At 37.8% G+C, this 23,190-nt stretch overlaps 2 protein-coding genes across 3 annotated transcripts in view; both read left to right on the top strand.

Moving 5' to 3' along the window:
* LOC140237181 (uncharacterized) overlaps positions 1-2,166 on the top strand; it is a 52,325-nt gene extending 50,159 nt beyond the window's left edge. The window contains exons 21-22 of the mRNA XM_072317126.1: positions 971-1,073; positions 1,237-2,166. Coding sequence (XP_072173227.1) covers positions 971-1,073; positions 1,237-1,441 — 308 coding nt within the window. The 3' untranslated portion in view covers positions 1,442-2,166. The remainder of the gene's footprint in view (positions 1-970; positions 1,074-1,236) is intronic.
* An 8,934-nt stretch (positions 2,167-11,100) lies between these two features.
* The window catches only part of LOC140227305 (protein numb-like), a 211,002-nt gene continuing 198,912 nt past the window's right edge, over positions 11,101-23,190 (top strand). The window contains exons 1-2 of one of the 2 annotated variants that reach the window (XM_072307732.1): positions 11,101-11,116; positions 18,722-18,758. In XM_072307732.1, coding sequence (XP_072163833.1) covers positions 18,745-18,758 — 14 coding nt within the window. In that variant the 5' untranslated portion in view covers positions 11,101-11,116; positions 18,722-18,744. Of the gene's footprint in view, positions 11,117-18,519; positions 18,759-23,190 lie in introns of those variants that run through there. The other variant, XM_072307728.1, reaches the window with a different exon arrangement.

Here is a 23,190-nt window from a genome sequence, read left to right as displayed (position 1 = left end):
TGGACAGTGACGGCATGGCTTGTTTAATTTTCTACCGCATATGTTTCGATTACATTAGCCATTAATAACCCTTGTGAAGCACCAATACATGAGATTGAACCCTAACTAGGCCGAGCTTTTTTGGGTGTTCTGTGGCCGGGAGGGGTTGATTCAAACCCCCCGAGATCTCGGCTGTCGATCGCGCAATCGCCATGAAATTTGGCACGTGCATTACCTGTGGCATATTCTACCAAGCTATTCAAAAATAAATGGAAATTTTCGTAATTATGATTAATTATGCTAATATATGCATAAAATCATACATTTTGCTCTAAATCAGAAATTAAAGCTCCTAGAATCCTAATTCTTGGTGAAAACATTCTTTGTAGCATTCCTAACAATGTACTTGAAAAAAAAATTGGTATCAAAATCAATTTTTTATGTATTTTATTGTTTTATGAATTTCTTATGTATTTCTCTGTTTTTTCGACCTTTTGTTTTATCATTTTTTTCTGCAAAATTTATGACAGAACCTATTTCAAGCATAATAATGCTAAAATTAATTAGTTTAAGCCTATGAAAGTGAAAATAATCATATCTTTATGAATAAGAAGAGAAAACTCCATTTGCTTAGACTTCATACACAAAATCACATTTTTGAGCCATTTTCGGTCTGACAGGCATGTATAAAATGTCATGCAGCGTCGTAACGGTATGCGCGATTTTTTGCGAAAATGGTGTCAAAAAGATGCGCAAGACTTGAAAGTAAAAAGTCAGCGAACGGCGCAGTCAAAAATTTTGCGCAGCCGAGTAGTCGTGAAAAATGTCGAGGAGGGTTGATTCAACCCCCCCAGGCCTTTTTAGGGTTAAATACTGTCATAATCTTGTGCGACTGCCAGCATTCGCTGTAAGAATGTCTAGTCAGTACGGAGCTAACATATTCTGTTATATTTCCTATTTGGTATCTGTTTCTGACATCTCACTGTAACAGGCGCAGCTGTGATCGTCGGAGTAACACTGACTGTAATCCTGATCGTCGTCACGGTAGCAGCGGCTTCATACTTCTGGAGGAAGAGGCGCTTTCCTGTCTCAAGGTAAGAGCTGAAGCTTAAACTTTCAAGAAAGATTTACTTTCTAAAGGAATCAGCTTTGAGTCATATTAAGAGTGATAAAACAGATGTGTGATTTTTGACTTCTTTTATTACTATAAGTGTGTTCTCAGTTGTTGGTTTTCTTTTGGTGTTTACTACATTCAAGGAGCTCTTTTACATGGTTCAGGAAAATCGACAAGATGGAGGGTGAATTCTGCGTCAACAGTGACTGCCAGCTAGATGACCTGGACATCCTCTCAGAGGTGACCAATGAGGACGAGTTCTTGAACCCGTCTACGGCCTCTCGCCCCCGCTTTATGGCCCATCGTACAGCCGGGATGATGGAGATCAGAATGCACCAATTAGCGTAGACCTGGAGGTAGATACCAGCATTAGCCATGCATGAACGAACACAGCAATAATTAGATGCGTAATAGTTCTTGCCAGTGTGCAGTGTCTTTGATCTTTGTGATTTTTGCGGGAGATGATCTTTCATGATGTGTGCCGCCTGTTGTTTTTTTTAAACAACTCGATAAAAAGATGAATTTTCTTTTATATACTAAAACAATACATTTGTTCCTTATGTGTGTTGTCGCAAAGTTAGCCAATATAGAGTATTTTAGATGTAATTTGAAGAAACTTGCATCGACATGAAAATACTGTATTCTTGCCATATATCAAGCAATAATTATTGTCTTCTGTAGACTCTTTTTTAATGGTGTAAATACTTAATATACTTCTCCATGTAAAAATTAATGATACGGCAGTGAAAAAAGATTTATGATACAGGCATTGTGCTTGTTGAGTTCCATTGGCAGTTCCTTGTATACACTGCTGCTTTCGGTTTTGATATTATGCTCATATTGCATAATATTGCCTTTGATATCGGTTCCATAGAAGCTGTCAACTAGATAGTGAAGCATGGTAAACACTCTGTGATATTTAGTTGCAAAAGCATTTCTTTCAAGCTGTAGATAACATTATCGTGTATGTTTCATTTATAGTGTTAAAGGGACTGTACAGTAGTGGTTGAGGTGGGGATTCATGTTTTGAACATTCCTAAGTGAGATAATGAGAAACCTCTTATGAAATATGAAAGAGCATGTGATTTTAAGAAGGATTCAACGTTTATTTGATGAAAATTGGTTTTCAAATGGCTGAGATATCCCCAAAAGTGCTAATAGTAAAAGGCGACATGCCCCACCTTTATTAGGATCTCTTTGTTTCACCTTGTTTTTGGATATCTCAGACATTTCAAAACCGATTTTCATCAAATAAACTTTTGATACCCCTTAGAATTGCATGCTCTTTGACATCTCATAGAGTGGTTTCTGAATATCTCGTAAAACGTTAAGAGATAAATCCTCACCCCGACCAGAACTGTACACACCCTTTAAGGTGTACTGCCTGCTAACACACCTGTTGCCACCATTTTATGTGCTTGATGTGTCATTTTTATGACAAATTAATGTTTTCAGAGATTTAAGTTCTGTATTGTTAGGCAGTATATGTCTGCATGTAAAGACTTTATGTACACTTTTGAGGCATCCAGTTATCCTTTGTACATTTCCTCAGTCAGACATTGTATGCTTCGACATAGAGAATATATAACGGTATTATGTACTTTTATCATGGAATTTTGTGTCACTATTGTGGATAGATCCTGAAACAAAATAGATAAAAGGGCTTTCATGTTTACTATCACATAATTTTCTTTAGAAGTCAGTCTGTACAGAAATGAAAAAAAGTCACATTTGTGGAAACACATGTGTTGACAAGGCTGATTAGTTTGAGATGGAAGTACCAGTATTTTAGAGAAAAAATGTTGATCGATTAAAGTTGACAGACTGATTTTAATCTGTTGCAAGCTTAATGTTTTCTGTAAGACTAACCAGTACACTATCTACTATGTTTTTTTATGACTCAGATGTCTTTTATATATGGCTTGTGGGAACCAGGTGCTCCAAATATTAGAAACAGTTTTTTTTTTAAATAGAAGGAAAAAAAGATACAGTACTGATTCATCATGAACCTTGCCAGTTCAAAAGATGTCTTGCCATTCACTCTCCTGAAATGCTGTAAACTTTGTTGAAGTTGGATCTATTGGTACTGGAAGATTGGCAATATTCAACTTACATGATGCAATGGAATTTGCGGATCTTTATCATAATGTCTATTGTCTGACGATTTATTTAGGCCTAGGCAGTAAATGTATGTGATGCATAGATAAAATAATTCATACAGCTAGCTGATTCTGTCTGTATTGTTTTGTTTTAATTCAAAGCTTTTAAATATGCTCAATTTATTTGAACTGAGTTGGTTTCAGGTTATGTCCATCACATGATATGAAAATCATGGCTAATTTTCTACCATGGAGTTGATTCTGCTTTAAATGTTACATTTGGTGTTTATTTCTTTGTATCAAAAGCAAATCCTTGCCTATGTCATGACAAGTAACCAAAGATGCAAAATGAACAGAAAAAAAAAACTTCAGATTTTCAAGTGTATCATGTCAAGAATGTCTTTGTGTTCATGGAGCATCAGATTGTGTAGATGATGGGTACCATTTCTTAGTATATAGCGTAGGGGCATTGAAGTTAATCTTGTTTTCTGCTGTATTCAGTGTGAAGTAATTAATGCATTCCAAAATATGTTGGTGTGATTGTCATTATGTTGAGTTAGTTTCAGTACTTGTGTCTGTGTGCTTTAAGAGCCTATATTGGCACGGAATACCCCCATAGAGTTATACTCAATGTCCAAAGTTCCTGACACAAAAAAAGTTAACTTTCTTTGAGTTTGCTACTCTGACGTGAGTGTGTCAACCAGTGAACATGTTGTACTACTTATTATGTTCTATTACAAGGAAAGGGAGATGCTAAATGTTCAAAAAGTATTGAATTTGCAGTCTTCTGTTATCTGAATATGAATCCTGAACTGCAGTACAAAGACTGTGGGACATAAGATGAGATTATGAAAATGATGGCGGAATTTACTCTGCTGTATTAAATAGTGATTCATGTGTTTTGCTATCTGAATCATAGAATAATTACACATGTGGTTATCAATTGCAAACCCTGACATAATTTTTGCTGTAGTGAATGGCCTTGATTGTTTTTCAATACTGTCAATTGGAAACCATCAAGAATGACTTAATTTGGTAAACTTTCCAGTAATGTTGAAATAGACCTTACAAAATATCCAGACTGGTTTCATGTGGCAGCAAGGCAGGTGCCAAGAAATGTAGGGCCAAAAGGCTATACATTGCATAGATGTGATGCATTGCCAAATGCAATTTTTATGATGAATTGGATCAATATTTCTATCTCTGTGTATATGACTGTAAATTTTATTGAACTGTCTGGTGCCAACATTGAAAATCTTGATAGCAGTTGTGTGCTACAGAAAAAGAGTGCAGTTTATCGTTGATATAAAGAATTGGAGGTTTGTCTCCTTAAATCAACAGCAGCATTTGATTACTGAGGTGTAGAGGCTGTCTTTTTCATTGCATGACATTGTTGAAGCATCAATCCTTTTTTTTTTTTTTTTTTGTCTAGACATGGAAAGCATGGCCCTTATCCATTGTAAATATGTACATGTACTAAACAAACTATATTTTATACATTTGTATACTCTTTTCCCAGTGAGACCTTTTTTTTTTTCATTCCAAAAGTTCTCCCATATGTATTCAAGTCAGAATGTGATGCTTGGCTACTGACTGTTAATCATTCAAGTGAGAAGTTTGAAATACATGTTTTAATGTAAGAAACTTCTAATAGGCATTGTTCCCTTGTGTTCTTGCTTGTTTGTGTGAATGCAATATATTGTAAATGTGATGTTGTTTTCAAGTACATGTGTACATTAGTCTTACAGATGGGATACTCATGTGAAAACACAGTACAAAAAAGCAACAAGCAACAGTACAGAAAGCAACAAAAGACAACGCATGAATAACAGTGAAACATTGTATGGTATAAACATTGTATACTGTAAAACATGATATATTCGCGGCATGAATTTTTCGCGAATTGGAGCCGACGGCCTTTTTTGCGGCATGATATTTTCGCAAACTGCCAATGGCATTCAATTCATATAGTGTAGACAAGGACTTTTGCGTGCATTTTAATTTCACGAATCTTGGTGCTTGTGAAATTCGCGAAATTAAAATGCACACGAACATTCCTGGTTTTACAGTGTATATATATATATATATATATATATATATATATATATATATATATATATATATATAAATCCCTGTTCAACCCTTCAACTTGAAAACTCTTCATGATTACTCGTGAAGAGTAAGAGATTTCAAGGTGAAGGGTTGAACAGGGATTTATCCATTCTAAGCGGTTACTCATTCTTCCGTTAAAGAGAGGAATAAGTCATGACGAGGATTCTTATATATATATACATATATATATATTATGTATACATCTCCAACTAAAAAAGTTTGAATACAAAAACATGTAGATCCTTTTTTTCAACTTTTTTTTTAGTTAGGCCATCACCAAGTAGAGAAAGATTAAATGTTTTCAGTGATACTCATCACAATAAATATTTTGTTTCATTAAAGTGATTATTGAAATTATCACTTACGTTATTAATATTTTCTTTGTTTACAGTCGCATCAATATCAAATATCTCAAGATGATAAAAGTAGATACTGTATGCCAGTTTTTGCATTTAAATGCTTGATATACTATACACTGTACATACACACTGAGTAGTACATAATCAACAACATACAGTCAACAAGGCCAGTGCTACATTTTTAAAAGTGAAAGGACCCACTTGTGAACAGGGACGTCGGTTTGTTTTGAGGTTTGGGTGGTGGGAGACATTTTTGGATGACAGTTAGTTGTGTCACAAAATTGGCTGACAAGCAAAAAAACAAATCAAAAAAAAAAAAAAAAAAGGTCTTCACACTTTTGGATGACATTTCCCTACTAAAATCGGCTGACAAGCTGCCACTCCTCTAGCAACATCGGATAAGCAAAGGTAAACAACAAAAAGTCAAACCCTATATTTTCTGGGGGAAAAAAGTGGCCCAAGTGATAAGACCCTATGAATTATGGAAAAAAAGTCTCCCTCCCCCCCCCCCCACTTGTTAAAGATACAAAATCCAAAATTGTATAAAGTATAATACATGTAACAAAGATTTAAGCCTTTCATGTTTTATTACTGAGAATCAATGTGTTTCACTCAAATTAATTAACTTGTTTCACTTCAGTCCTGAAACACTCGAAACATTCCATCTGTTTTATTTTGAATATATACCGAAACAAAATCCAGTTGTCCCTCTAAATTTAAAAGACACATGAGGCCTAGTCTGTAGAGGGATTCATCTGATTAGTTCGGAACAAGACATTTAGCTGATGTTTTAATGCATCACCTCCCCCCCCCCCCCCCCCCCCCCGCCCCCGATTTGTTTTAGTACTTTTGCTGCGACGAAGTGCGTGACGGCCTCGCTGGTGTGAGATCTGTGGTAGGGGATCGGATCAAGCGAAACCATCAAGTTTCTGCAACTCGCAAATTCGTGGATGGCGCCCTCTCTTGGCATACTTAGTATGACATTGTAATATCTGGGCCTGCGCCTGACCATGATTATCCAGCCTGCATGCCGTCCATGGTTTTCAGACCACACACGGCCGGAGGTGGAATCTGTCTCTACGTGCCTTCACTCGCTCCCACTCATGTACCGGAACCGCTCTCGAATGCGGTGACTGCATAAAAATCTTATATTGTAGACGGATAGAGATCTTTTATCCGTACAGAATACTAAGAACAACGTTCAGTTGTTATCACTATGGTGTTTATCGTGAGAAGTGATGCACTTTGGCATTTTCAGTATTTTAGGAAAGCAATCTATCATTCTCAACGATTAGTTAGGCCTATATAATTATCATCGTTGATGTTTTTATGCCTCCGCCACGAAGTGGTGCCGGAGGCATTATGTTTTCGGGTTGTCCGTCCTTCCGTCCGTCCGTCCGTCCGTAATGAATTTTGTGGACAGCGTAACTAAAAATCCTTTTGAGGTATCCTAATGAAACTTGTCATGTATGTGTATTAGGGGGTGAAGTTGTGCCTATCAGCTTTTGGGTGCACATGCTCAAGGTCAAAGGTCAAAAGGTCAAGGTCAAACACGTAAAATTTCACTATATCCACCATATCTATGCAATGCCTGAAGATATTTTCTTGAAACTTAGTGTATACATGTATTACCCAATTAAGATTCTCTGGTGAAAGTTTGGGTTCATGAGGTCAAAGGTCAAAAGGTCAAGTAAAAATATTAAAACTTCACTTTTTTCCGGCTCCGTACCTTGCAAATTGTTCAAGGTATCTTCATGGAACATAGTATATATACATGTACTGACTGGCAGTGATTATCTAGAGAATTTAGGGTCCATGGGGTCAAAGGTCAAGGGGTCAAAGTTCAAGGGCAACACTTCACAATTTTACTATTTCCCTCATATGTATGCAATGCCAGCAGGATTAATTTTTGAACACTTGGTGTATGCATGTATAACCTAATAGTGATTCTCTGGAAACTTTTTTTTTTTCTTTTTTTTTTTTGCCTCAAAGGTCAAAAGGTCAAAGATCAAGGGAAAGTGCTGAACTAACTTTTTCCTCCATATCTCGGAAGTGGCTCAAGTTATCTTGAAACTTACTACATATTTATGCATGTTCTGCCTGACGGTGATTATCCTATGAATTTTAGGGTCAAAGGCCAGATGAAAATGGTAACAATGTACTTTTCAATACAGAAATTGCACTTTTTCTCCATACCTTGAAAATTACTCATTGCATAAACTTATGAATGGGTCAAAGTCAAGTTAAAGTCCTTAAATCCCAAAATACACGCTCTCCTATTCATCCAATTAAACCTAGGTCAAGGAAGATGAACATTCAACACATTTGTGACAAACTTGTCATTTTAATATTTTGCCAATTTTGTGAAAATGTAATCACACATTGTCCACATGACATTGTATACTATAGACCTATTATAGGAGAATCGTGCATTATGGCGGAGGCATACCAGTCGCCTTAGCGACATTTCTAGTTGTATTTAAACTTGACACAACATCGCATAAAATACCCTCATTTTATGAAAGTAACTACGTGAAAAATGTGCACATAATTAGGCGCCCTTTTGAAAGAGTAGGCCTATACCGAATTTTGCAATAATGTAGGCCTAAGTTGCAGCAATAACAGTTGCCACTGTGTGCCCCTATTTATCAAAACCAACTTGAAAAGGATGTGGAATGGCACTTAAGTTGTTGCTATGGCAACTGTATGTCGCCTATAGTGCAACATAATGGATATATTGCAAACATTCTTTCTCTATGAAAAAGTCTCCACCCGATACAAACTTTACGTAACGTGAGTTAGCGGTATAATAGTTCTGTCTATACTCTTAAAAATACATTGTATTGTGCATAAAATGAAAAGGCCGGCCTGGTGCGTTATATTGTACTTGGTCTGAACATTCAATGTGCACATTCGTGCTGCTCTACTCTTCCCAAACTTTTTCAACCCGAGGCCCACTTTGGCTCATTATTTATTCATTTATTTTGTTAAGACCCAGTCGGTTATTTTTGACCGACATAGCGGCCCACTGATTGAGAAGAGCTGCTCTATTATATCAACCTGCCACCACCCCTCCATAATAAGCTGTATGAATGTCCGTTTCCTTCTATTTGTTTTTTTTTTTGTGTGTGTGTCTGGCGACATCATAATGCATGCAGAATGAGTTGGTCCGGTGGTTAGAAACTTATGGTTTCGTTTGTTTGTTTGTTTGTAGTTGTTTTGTATTGTTTTTTCATCTGAGAGGATGGCTGGATAGCCCATATTCAACTGCGTTCCACGGGGTCCATGCAGTTGGATATGAGGTGGCACCACTTCATCTATATAACCCTGCTCATCGCGATGAATGCATGAAGCGGGATGATGATGAGTTGTGACTCTCTCATACACGGGACCTCCATTTTATGGCCTATATCTACCAGAGGGACAGAGTGTTTTGCCGCTTTCTATATATGGAACGATATATGATTACACACAGCAATGCTCACTTAGACTCGGGAATCGAACCCGGGTCCTATGGATCATCCTGAAGGCAGACGAGCTACCGACTGAGCCACATCACCGTCCTTGAATGCCCTCACACTAATGTCTTTTGGCTCTTGAAAATAAACAGCAAACAAAAAGCAAAACAAAAAGCAAAACATAAAAAACAAACAAAACAATAAAAAGGAAAATCGTAAAGATACTATTAAAAAAAAAAACACAGTACACACACACACAAATTAATGAAAACATTCCGCCGCCCCAAGCATGGGATGTATTTTTCCCCTCCGCCATTGCGTTTCCGCTTTCGTTTATTCTCATTTTCGAAGGTAGAACATAATATACTTACCTGGGGTTATCAAACTTAATAGTAACTACGTTATAATCTTGACAGTTGGAAATCAGCTAGACAGGACAAACAATAAGGAGGACACCCTATACATGTCAAAACCTGTTTCTATTGAAGCCAGGTATATAATACCCATACATATTAATGATAATATGCCTACTTGACTTTCGGTCACAAGACAGATAATATCATACTCTAATTCACGACTTATTATTACCATTGTCATTGTTTAAGAAAAATAATATCTCTGTATGATGCAAGAGTTATCAGAAGTAGCTTTGAAGCATAAAAAGTTCTATGCACTTTGACACCACAATGGGTGACAAGTGTATTATCATTCAAGACAACATACAATGCAATGAATAAAACATCTAACTGATTTTCATGGAATGCCTAAGTCATTGTTTTGCGAGCGAAAGATGGAGAGAGCTACATAAACAGAATTTTACCGGCAATGTTTGAGGGTCAAGGGTCAGTGAAAATGCTTTGAAAGGAAGAATATCTGGGCATAAATCTTTTAATGTGATCCCCCGACTCCCCCTTTTTTAAAGCAAGCCCTCTAGCGCTCCCCCCCCCCCCCAAGTCCGCTGCCTGTTTATGAAAACGATGGACTGAAAGGAGACCAGACCCGTTTTTATGTAAATAGAAGATAAATGATCTGGATTGGACTTCGAGCCACTTTTTTTTCTGCATCCGCTTGTCTGATAGACACCAAGGCGAAGGAAATGATCACCTGTTTTTGTCGAGACACAAGACCGTATTGATCACTCAGGTTTCTTTCAGTGTGGTTACACAGCTAGAGTGAAAGAATATACAATGCTAACTAAACATGAATCAGTGCAATGGTCCTGTGCAAATAGAGGTTGTTTGGATTGAAGTCAGTGCAAAAGGCACGCCAGGTAGGAGCACAGAAGGCAATTCGAGGGTTGTTCTGTCATCATAATTAATCAGTGATGAGTCATGGCAGCCACGATGTTCTCCCTGTAACGTCCAGAAAACGGGAAACACCCAACCATTATTAGTACATCTCTATAGGCACTATACAGCTGAAAGTTTACACCCCCGCGCGGTATCATCATTTCCCTGGCATGAAACCGGTGGTATCAGACAGGTAGTGCACCCTAAAACGTCATCTCGTAATCTCCCCTGTCCTAACCTCTAGTGTAATGCGACGAACAACCGAAGGAGAAATGATGTTGATAGCGTCCTGTTATCTCTAACTGTCTGTGAAGTGTGTTTCATCACTGGTTGTAGACTTTCTCGCATCATCTATCATTTTAAGTTGCATTTTGATACATGTATGAAATGCCATTGTGTGAAATGGTGTGAGTCTGTAGTTGTCCACGCATCCACGGATGATCGCCAGCTGTGATAGCGAAGACGCCACAACATCATCATCGCACGACCTCCCTGCAATCCGAGGCTTTGCTGCACTACAGTGTTGTTCCCTGTACGTGCGTGTGTGCCACCTCCTCAACACACATGAGAGGGAACGTCAGTGGCACGGATCCGAGCGATTTTTCATATCAGCGTAAGATAACGCGAGTACGATTAGGTGGGGCACGCTAAACTTGAGATCGAGAGACTGCTGCAGAAACGGGGTGGATTAATCACTGAAGCGTGGGTAAGTATTGGAAAATATGTGTCTCTCAAGTTAAAGAGATTAAATCTTTGACCCAGAACTGGTAGAACTACACAGATCTTGCGTCTTGCGATGTGATCAGTGACAGCTAATTAAGGGCTGAACGCAGAAATACATAACGTTACAAATACAAGTCACAATCATGTCGGGATCAGACTATGTCTAGTAACAGTTAGAGTTGATAGTTTCGCGTATTTTTAGATTCCTAAAGAGCTCCTGAATCGCGAAATTCTCAAAAATGAAACCGTACTTATAATTGATTACTTCCTGTGTACATAGTAGCTGGATGAATGGATTTGAATTCAAAATGGATTTGAAAAGTAGTCTGTGGTATGGACAATGATCAGTATAATGCATACTAACTTGCCAACATTTTAAGAAAGCGGTAGAATCCAGGATGCCTATGCGAGCAGCGCTAGCTTGAATGCTAATGAAATCATTCAAATGCGGTAGAGTTGGCAAGTATGATAACGTAGATCTACCATAACATTCAATCTAATAAAGTTACCATTCAAAATTGACAGTGAAATTCTAAAAGATGTGTAATAAGTGAGTGAGTGATGAAATGATTTTTGTTTGTTTGTTTTTTTTTTCACAAGTAATTGTATCAGAAGTTGTGGGGGGACAGGGGGCTTGCATTGCCAACATTTTCAACATTTTCATTTGAGAATGCGGTAGAATCCAGGATGCCTTAGATGCGAGCAGCGCTAGCTTGAATGCTAATGAAATCTTTCAAAAGCGGTAGTCTACCGCCAAATGCGGTAGAGTTGGCAAGTATGATATTTTCCCTTAAATGCAAGGAAAGAGTGCAAGGATAATTCTGCAGAACAATAATCGTTGTTAGATAGGCAATAGCATCGGACTGGTCGAACAATCAATATGAGACTGAAATTTCATTGTGAACCTGGGGACGAGGAACAATGACAGCAGAGGAGATGTCCTTGGGATAGAGAAAAGTAGGAATGTGCCATACAGTTGTGTTTATATGAGCTAGAAAAATAGAGAGTTGTGTTGGGATGTCTGATTCACACACAGCACCTCAAAGTGCATGATGAATCATACTTATGAAACCATCAGAAATATTATTATGAAATAAACACCTGTTCTTCTACATTGTATCTGAAGAATTTGTGGTAGACCCTTAATCACATAGGCCCCTATTTTTCTAATCATATCTACAACATGTATAATTACCCTTCCAGGATTATTCTGGTTTCAGATCGTAAAAACGTGTGCAATGTACCTAGCCGACTGCCAGTTTTGATGGTGATCTCTTTGTATGCATGTGATACTGTATATTCCCAAGATGCATTTGTACTTGTAGAACTATAGCGATATCACTTAAACTTCAACTTGCGACAGAGCAGTCCTCAGCACATCAGTTCCAGTATCAAATGTATGTAGGTGTTGTCAGACTATCATTTAGGTTGACGACCATACCACCTCTCACTGACAGCATGACACTTCCACCATCGCCCAGTATGTAGTTCCAAGCTGCTGAAAGAGATTATTACGGTACTTCAAGGTTCAAGGTTCAAGGTCTCAGAAATATATATGGAACCGAGTGAAGTCTTTCAGCATTAAAAGCAAAATTCTGTAGAGTGTTTGATAGTTGCAGGTATTCTGAAAGTGTATAGAACCCAAGATTGAAATAACATAGCATGTTTCTGCGTAAATAAAGGTGCACTTAAATTTCTGATGGGGGAGGGATGGAGCTGCTAATGTTTTAGCATTCCCCTCCTACTAAATTCTGTTGCCTAGAATTTATTTTGATTTGCTAAGGGAGGGGTGAGGGAGTGATAAAAGTGTCAGTGTATGGAATCATCTGAGCATTGTGGAATAACCAACTTGCTAATTTTACTTGACTTTACCTACCAAGTGTACTAATGCTCTGTAACTGTTTTCATAGAAGCATACATGTATTATGTAGGTCCATGATGGAAGCAAGCATTTTCCAGATTTTAGAAGTCAGCTCTGCAAAACCATTAGCCCAAAGTAAACTCCAGTCTAGGTCTATCACACAGTATGTGAAGCATTAAGTATTTCATATTACAGATTTAAAGATACCAACAAATTTGAGGCAGCAGCTGTTATTTGAAAGATATACTGGTATAGTTAAATCTTTTACAATGTAATTTGCTGTGTATATGTCACAGGGTACTGACATATGCCACAGGGTACTGTTATGTGTGTAAGGACTATAATTTTATTGCATGATACCAGTGCAACATTAGCATTACAGATTACTTTTCTTTATCACTAGAAGGCAATTTAAGTATTCAAAAGAATAAAACTGAAATAAATCTGATTTGTTAGCTTGAGTTAGAATTTGCTATACCAGGGTTCGAAATTGGCGATGGTCCGCTGGCCATTGGCCACCCGAAATCATGTCGGACTAGCTAAAAATCGTAAAATTATGAAGTTACTAGTCCGTCTGGCTAGCCAAAATATTGCTTCAGTGTCAAAATTGATTCTAAGTAGTCCGCCTGGCTAGTTAAAAAAAAGTTAAGTGCGACCCCTGTATACACTGCTCTGAAACTAAAAAGCCATCTTAAAAAAAAAAAAATATCAAGGGAATTGATGGGGCTCCTATCTTTAAAGGATCATATTGCGTGATGATGACCCATCTTCAAGTTAATGCTGCCTATGAATTTGTAATGAACAGTGATGCCCTGCTGATGAACATTGTCACTGAAGGTTAGGAACTGTGGAGCAGTCATGTGGTCTGATGACTCTTTAGTAGTTACTAGAGCCACTGCACATAGTGGAGCAATGAGACAAACTGCATTCAAAACATATTACCCAGTACACACAAATGTATTCCATACCATTTCTAAAAAAAAATGATCTATAGTTTGCCTTATCTGTCATACATGTACTTTCATATTTTATTTTTAATCTTTCATATTTGTACATGTTGATAGCAATGCTTCCTTTAAAAGTACAAAAGCAAGAAAAGCAAAGATTAAGAGAACGTTATTGCAAAATATAAACTCAGAAACACAGAGAATAAGAAACACACACACTGAAATCCATGGAGACACACTTGCATGTTGGTTTTGGTGTTCACTGTTCTTCTTCGGATTTATAGGTCTCCCTCTTCTGTTCCCAAGTCTTAGCCTGTTGAGGACGAGTCCCAAGTATACTCGGGTAAGTGTCTTTGAAGATGGGAAATGCGTGTTGTAGCAAAATCAGTCCGTCCTCAACAAGATAAAGACCCTCCTAATGAGTGGTGCTTCCATGGTAAGGAGATACAAGAATAGCTGTTATGTGAATTTACATACAAGTGAAGGTTTATGCTATTAGGTATTTTGGTACCCATTCACCATGTTTTCATTGCGTAGCTCTGCTGAGTTTTCATTCTCTAACATTATCAGTCACACCCTTGCTTTTATAGGTAGCAGCTAGAAATCTGTGAGATGATTGTGACAACATAGCAGGTTCCTACTTGCAATGACTTGACTAAAAAGCTTTCAGCACATTGAGTAAACAGTGAGGTACATGTTGTATCAAAGGTTATCTACCAGTATAATAGATATCAAGGAGTGAGACAAAAGATTCATGGCGAGATATACGTACATTCCATAGACTTTGTCCAGCAATTCTCATTTTTATAGCACACTATGCATTGTGTTCTAAGTAAAAGAAATTATATTGTGATGAGGCCAACATGATGTCTCAATGAAGGAAATTGTTGAGCTTCATGGAAAAGCTGAACAGAAAATAAGAACAACCCCGGCACTGAAATGATGTAAAGAGACAACTTCATGTTTTCCTTGCACACATATGAAACCATTGCATCAAGACTTACAGGTGATATTCTTGAGTAAACCTCCTTGTTTCATGTTTTGCTGACATTTCGGTTTACAAGAGTTTTGTTGTCTAGGTACATCGGCATAGGATATTTCAAGTTTGAATCAAAAACAGAAGGATGTGTGATACATCCATGTTTCTTTCTGTTTTTGCCTTCTAAAAGTTGGACAAGTTGTAGTGGACTCTTAAATGAGACTCCTTTTTTTGTAATGGTATGTCGCCCTCTCTTGATAGGTTTTTTTTGTATGTTCAGGCATATTAGCCTCCATCATGACAAAGAGATATATTTTTATATATGTTTGAAATATGTTTGCAAGTCATATCTCTGTGCATCTAATTACTGTATGCTTGTAGGAAATCATGTCTCACTTCCATGCATGAAAATTAATCTGTTCAATCAAAATCATTTAGTGAGATGCCAGTAGCAGGATCAATGCAATCACTCACAGCTGCTTTCTCTGGCTGCTGTGTGACCTTGGTTGAATCATGGGAGAAGAATGTGGTGACGCAGGCCAGTGCACTCTGCTCCCATAAAATAAAACCCTCCCGATGTGCAGCGCATGCAGACGCTGCAAGCAGGGAGGTGGGAACTGCAAGTACAGTATTGATCTTTCTTTGGGTTGCTCCTCCCTGCCCGTCACCAGTGCTCATGAGCATATGATATGTTCTGGTATCATGTTTGTATAGATCGCATACCCACCGGACTGGTAGGATAGCCCTTTTGAGGGGATGGTGTTGTACAGTCATGGCATTATTCACAGACCAAATATGCTCTGTGTTATCTGTTGAGTGCAAAGAGAGTCACAAATGAGTGCATGGGCGTTTCCTCAGAAAACAAATAAAAAATACCTAAAAAGAATGGGAGATTTAGTGATTTCAGGGAAATGTTGGGGATTTTTTCTTTACTTCTTTAGATGCATAGCACTTGTGCATAGCAGCTTCTCAAGGTTCAATGATAGCTTTTCATTTTCAAATGTTTTCCCCTCTCTCTTCAAGGCACTTGTTTTAATTTTGTTTTATCCTTTTTGTTTCAGTGCTATTGATGTTGGTGTTAAAGAGGAATTCATTGTTCTATTTAAATACTAGTGAACACATTCATACAGTATGTTCTCACATTTATGCTCATAGCCATGTACTCAATGATTTGATGAGATATGTATATTCTTGATAGTATGTAGGGTACTTCCATACAATGAGTATCTAGCAGGAGTAAACAAAGATATTACAGTGATAATGCCTGGTAACCCTGTATTTCTTGTAAAACATTTCCTCCTTTTAGATTACATTTCTAAGCTGAATGTAACATTATGAGAACAACTAGCAATGCATGGAATGATAAATATCAGTGATAGAAAAATCAAAGTAGAGGAAAATTTGAGTGTAATTTCCATGTTTATATGAAGTGAACAGTTCATTAAAAGAACACATCAGTAAAGTGAAGGAAAATTGGACAATCTGTTCTGTGTTCAAAAGTTATGAATTTTTAAAGTTTTGATTCTTGCAGCATTGGATGAGAAGACTACAACTGTTACAGTTCATTACGTCATGGCAGGACAATGACAAAGAAAATATATAGGGAATTCAACAATTTTTTTTTTAATGAAAAAGTATACATTCCCTCAACTTGTTTTTATTCACCCTGCTCTCTGAAAGAGGTAAACCAAATGCCCTGTCATTATGGTAGAAAACTGAAAATATGTTGAAATTTCTTTATATTTTCTTTACATTACCTGTGTATGATGTCACAAGATATAGTAGGTACCTACACAGTCTTCTCATCCAGCAGTGACAGCACAGAAACTTTACAATGAAAATTTTCAATGGATAATCTGATTTTTCCTCAAATTTCGCTGATGTCTTCTACTTGCTAGATTCCCTCAATTCACAACATTCTGGATTTCATTCCTCTTGAACCCATTGACACATGGGGTATGATAATGTAATGGACATACCAAAAATTGATGTCCGGCCACTAAGCTTCCATGAAGGCTAACTTTTGATGGCCCAATTTGGCAGCTAGAATTAAAAAGGAATTTTTATATTTCCTTTTATTTCACACCGCTACATTTCTTTCTTGGGCCACCAAAATTTTAAATTAAAGACTTTAGTGGCCCAAATGGGCTACCAGAGAGAAAAGTACTCATGGAAGTGATGAGCCCTGTCACATAACACTTAACGATAACAACAACAACATGTAAAAGCACAAATTTTTGCTCGAGTAATTTTTCATGCTTGACCGGGCAAGATGAATTTTGCATGTTTTTAATTTTGCAGAATTAAAACATTAAATAGTCTTATACATTAACGGAAAAATATAGGCCTATGCATGCTTTTGTTTTTTAGCTAGTTTCTAGTTGTGTGAAATGCACAAATATTGCCATTTTTACAGTACTTTGTGTCAAGGGAAATACCAACCAGTGCAGGGATTGCGAGCTACAATGTAGGCTACACTGTACCATGTCCCTATGCTGTTAGTGACATTAGAGCAGTGTATGCAAGACAGTCTGAATGCGAGACTAGCAAGTACAGTTGGACAAGGAAAATGCGCAGTACATGGAATTGATAGATTAGGATCAGGCAACAGAGAAGCCTGCCTTCAATAGCAAGATCACTCAACTGTGATGTAGATAATAGTTGTGATGTAGTTGTGCTCTGCTTTTTGAAGATGTGGGTGTACCCTTTCATCCCTTCAAGCAGACACCCTAGAGGGATACAGTGAAGCTACAGGCATTTTTGATATGGGGGGGGGGGGAGAGGGTACAAAGGATAATGACAAAGACTTTACAATTTATGCCAAACATATTTATCTATATCTGTTATTTTCACATGTACATGTACATTATCACTTATATTTTTGTATTCATATATTGTAAATATGTTTGTACTCTTATACCCCGAGAGGGGGGACGATCGAGTCAATAAAATCTTACAAATCTTACAAGAATTGCTGCTCATGAATGTGGATTCAGCATGCAGTTAATGTGTCATTTTCCCAGCCCTGACTGCCAGCTATCATCCAGGATGCCACAGCAGTTGGACCTGATTTGCTTCTTGTTTGGAAAATCATTAATTGGTGCACAGTGCACCTCTACCCACTGCCCTCTCATACCCCCCCCCCCCCCCTCAACAGTACACCGCCTCCTTTCACCTCAGATGGAGGGGATCTGTTGAGTAATCCACTATAATGTATGGACTGTTAGGGATTAAAATCTGCCAGGGTTACATATCAACGTCAGGTAAATGAAGCGCATGCTTGTTTTCACACACGGACATGTGTTACCATTCAGCAGGCATAATGTTTTTGGCCCCTCTTTCTAAGTGTCAATGGTTTGAATCGATAAAATAATGACAATAGTGTCCCTCCCGCGAGTGCACACCCACTCTGAGTCAGCCAAGTGGTGCGCTCCAAGTGCTGTATGAATGCCCTAATCCAGGACCAGGAGTGCTCCGGTATGTGGGGGGAAAGTTATTTGCATGACTTTTTGTGAGGTATTCAAGCGTCTATAAACTTTGTGTACTCCCACTGGTATGGAGCAATTGGGTTTAGAATCGGGGAACCACAGTGTCCCGCAGCCTATATGGGGAAGTACGCAGTAGGGTCTGTTAACTGTGTATTAACATTGAAGGTACTGTAGCCGTCAGTCGAAGATCATTCTGTGTGGGATATATCATTGGATCATTGTTGGAAACATTGACATTTCCTTTTGACGGATTTCTTTGAAGTGTTCACTTGTATCTTATCCCTGGACGTATGTTGTGTTGTTCTACTGAAAGGGGTTGACGTTTCAAGATACAAGATGGGAAGGCTCAAGTAAGTATTACAGCGTTAGATCATCATTACTCCTCTTGGTTTTTGTTTGTTTTTGTCTTTTTCCAGGAATATCAGTTGATCAATTAACTAACAACAGTTGTTTCCTTCTTGCTGCTAACTGAAAAGTACTTATTTGATTTAGAAAATTTTATGATTTAATACACACACATGTCTGTCAAACTGTATAAATTCCTGAAAAAATACAAGTATGTCTTTCTTGACAGTACCATACAGCATCGTATGTGCAGTGGAATCCCCCCCCCCCCCTGCCAGTTTCCATTACCATGGGGTATTTATTCTTGGATAAAAGTAGTGAACAGATGTAATAGACAAGAACAGCTTCCCTGGTGTGGTGATTACAAAATCTCCTGCATATTAAAGATACAATGTTTACCCCCCCCCCCCCCTGAATTGCATGAGTTCTAATCATATTACCTTCTGAATGATTGGAAACTGATTTTCATGAAACATATATAATGCAGACTAGAGTATTGGCAAGAATATTTTGCAAAACCAGAAATGTTTGTGTTAATTTTAATTTTGTGAATTTCGCGAGAGCCAAGATTAACAAAATTAAAATGCATGTGAAAGTTCTTGTCTGCACTATGCATTTTGATCGAATGTCAGTGGCAATTCATGATATGGAATTTCAAATGTTTTCCACAGAATAATGTCATTTAATACAAATGTACATGGACAAGTACATGTAAATGATCTAAGACCCCGTTTACAGTGCGAGGCTCGGCCGTGGCCAAGCCCGCCTTCATTTCAGCGTAAACGCGCAAAGGGCCAAATGCGAGGCCAAAATAAGCTGCGCATTTGGCCACGCTCTGGAGGTGGTCTCGGCCGTGGCCGAGCCCGGCCTTTTCTCAGTGTAAACGCAAACTGGGCCAAATGTGCAGCCAATTTTAGTCTGGCTTCCAAACCCTCTGCCCGTATTATTTCATTATTCAGGATGTTAACCCCCTCAATGTCGAAAACTAGTGTAGTTTAAGGTGGTTTTGTCCTGCAAAGGATTTTTCCATTGGCAAAGGCCTTTGCCCCATCGGCGACTTCGTCGCCACGGAATCCAGTTGGCAAAGGGTCTGAAAACCAGACTATACCAAATTGCATTTGTTTCATGATTCATGAGAACAGCATTCAAATTCAAATTCATGAGAACAGCATTCAAAGCTTATTAATTTCAACTAACCCAGTATACCAAAGAGCTCTTGTGTTATATGTTCAAAATCACAAAGATTTTAGATAAACTTTTATGCATGTTATGAGTGTACTAGTTTGCACTAACTCTGCCTCGAGGTATTCTGAAGAGGCAATTCATGCGCACCACTGCCCAGAGATTGCTTACTTTACTCAAAAAATTATATGTGATTTCTATATATATTTGCATCTTATTAATATTGATTGTTTATTTTGTTTGGCTTTGAATCGGACCAATTGAGGTTCCTATGCTGGTAAGCATCGGACTCTACTGCCTGCATATCGGAGGGGCCTAGGCCGTTAATAATGGCCAAGAAGTCTGCTCGAGACAATGAGCCGGATTGGCCAGAAGATCTGATACTTTAAGCAGGCAAATAGACGTACCGACAGCTGAACAAGGATACTCATTATCATATTTTCTTTTTTTTTGTGAAAGAAAAAAAATGATAAAAGGAAAAGAAATTTATAGAGCAGTATTTGGTGTAAAAATTCTAAAGAGAATGGAAAACGCCACTAAACACAAAACAACAACAACAACATGTTTACAAGCAGAGCGCCACTACGACAAGATATTGAAAGGTTTGAATTTAAAGCGCGGCCGAGCCCGGCAGTGAAAACGGACAAAATTTGCGGGGTTCAGCCCCGCAATTGAGGCTGGGTTCGGCCACGGCTCGGCCTATCCCGCACTGTAAACGGGGTCTTTGTGATGATTTTTCAAACTCAGACTCCTATCGGTTCACAAAATACAACAAAGATTACAAAACTGTGACTGCATTGCATGATATACAGTGTACACGTAGTTCCTCCAGATTAATAGAGGCCTAGAGAGCTAGAGTGCATTTCTAACTAAAATGTAATTTTGTGACTGCCATGCAGAAATACGATAAAGAGATAAATTCAGATTTGTGCAAGATCCAACGAATGTGAAGTTGTTGAGACTGTCTGGATGTTGATGATCCATTTCTTCAACTCAGAATACTGTAAAACAAGGAATGTTCGCGTGCATTTTAATTTTGCGAATTTTGCGAGAGCCAAGATTCGCGAAATTAAAATGCACATGAAAGTTCTTGTCTACACTATACGTATTGAATGTTAAAGGCAACTCACGACATTTCATGCTGGGAAAAAGGCTGTTGGCTCCAATTCGCGAAAATTTCATGCCGCGAAAATATTGTGTTTTACAGTAGTTGATTGGTCATGTGCTAGTATCACATATTATAATTCATATTACATTGTATGTGTGATAAATGTCACATGTTTGATATTTCTTATTTGTTTTATAGTATTTGATATGTATGTTCTTGTATTTTGACAACAGAAATCATATTTTCCATACTGTACATAATTATTTTGTATAAACGATGCTTGTATACTCTTCATGACTTGATGTAATTAACTAAGATATAAGGGATTATATGATGTTGATTTGCATGTGCCCATAATCTCAAAGAAAAGAGGAAGTTGGATGCTCTTACACAGTGATGATTGAGAAGGAATGCTAGTCTGATGTGTGCAAACAGCAGTATCAAGTATACATATCATAGAAAGAGAGGGATCCTGACCTGAACAGGTGGGGTCATGACATTTTGACCCCAGACTGCTATTGTCAAAAGCCTACAGAATTCCTTGACAGATGAGTCGGAGCATTCAAACTTAAATAGCCCGTATTCCTGGTTTGATTTTCGCCAAATTTTTTTGGTAGGTTCATTCAGAACCACTGTTTCTGTGGAAGTACAGTGCCAACTTCTTGCAGCTGGTTTCAGTTCACCCTTTGCAGCTGTTGTTCAAATATTGTTGAAGCATTGTTTTGTTCAAGCATGCATTTTGTGAGGTTGTTTTGCTTCTCTTCAACTAACTATGATTTTGTGTGTTTGTGTGTGTGTGTGGGGGGGGGGGGAGGGGAGAAGGAGGGGGATTGAATATATAAAAGAATATTTGGTGTGAAAGAATAAGACAAATAGGCACTTATAAAATGTAAGTGATGAGCTGCTCTCCATTTGTTTTGTACACAAAATGTCACTGATTTTATTTATTTCACAAATATTTGGGCACAGATGGAACTTACAGTGTGTATCCACAGAAGAGAACAGGCAAAACATGGTAAAATGGTAATGATGATATGGTAAACAGGTAAAATACCCAAAACAGATCTGAAGAAAATTTTTCTTATTTTTGGGAGAAAAGTGAAATTTGATGAATTTTTTACACACGTAAACCAGATGGAGAGCCGCTCAACACCTACAAACTGTAGATCAGAGTTGCCAATTTGTCTTAACCCTTTGAGGACGGGCTGATTTTGCTATAACACACATTTCCCCATAGACACCTGCCTGAGTATACTCGGGACTCGACATCCTCAGCTTAGGTTAATCTCTGAACATTTACTGTTAAATAACTTTTTGTGTGTGTATGTGTGTGTGCGTGTGTATATGTGTGTGTATCTGATTTTCCCCAAAATTTTCACTGATCTCTACTTCTGTAGAGTCGGCGCTCCACAGAAGTAGAGATTAGTGAAAATTTAGGGGAAAATCAGATGCACACACACACACACACACACACACACACACACAATTGATTTTTCTGTGATTTTTCACACAAAGCAACATGATATCCGGATGGAATCAAGCGTACATTATTGATTGTTTCCTTCACAAAAAAAAAGAGAGAAGAAAACAAATTTAATGGAGAGTACCACAGTACTTGTTGACAAATGGATGAGGATTGCTAAGGGTTTGAAGAGCTCAGAAATTCTAAAATTAACGTAGTGCTACACGTCTGATTCTCTGATGTATCAAGGTGACTGACTTTAGGGCCTTGTGTACATCTAAATATAGATTGCAACAACCATCGAAAGCAAATTGAGGCCATATTAGATAACAGTGTTTATGTTTGTTAAACGATGATCACAGTGTCAGACTTTGAATAAAGTTTTCAAGGTCGATTTTGGATTGAAGTTCTTATTGGTAGGCATAATATATACAGTATGTTTTCAATAACTAAATGCCTACTTTTACATGGTTTTACATTGTTGAACAGACTGACATGATCATACATCAGTATAAAATAAAGCTATTTCAAAATTGGTATTGAATTTATGACAGTGTTGGACAGGTGCTATTCTTTTGTATGTTTTGGATGTGTGTACAATGTAGATAAAAGAGGCTTATCGCTAGTGATGTCCTGGGGTGATATGTTGTACCACACTTTTCAAGATTTTGATCAGGTGAAGATA

This window comes from Diadema setosum, chromosome 1 (assembly GCF_964275005.1).
Source record: "Diadema setosum chromosome 1, eeDiaSeto1, whole genome shotgun sequence".
Lineage (NCBI taxonomy): Eukaryota > Metazoa > Echinodermata > Echinoidea > Diadematoida > Diadematidae > Diadema > Diadema setosum.
The sequence above is the reverse complement of the archived record's forward strand: the minus strand, read 5'-3'. Positions and strand labels throughout refer to the sequence as shown.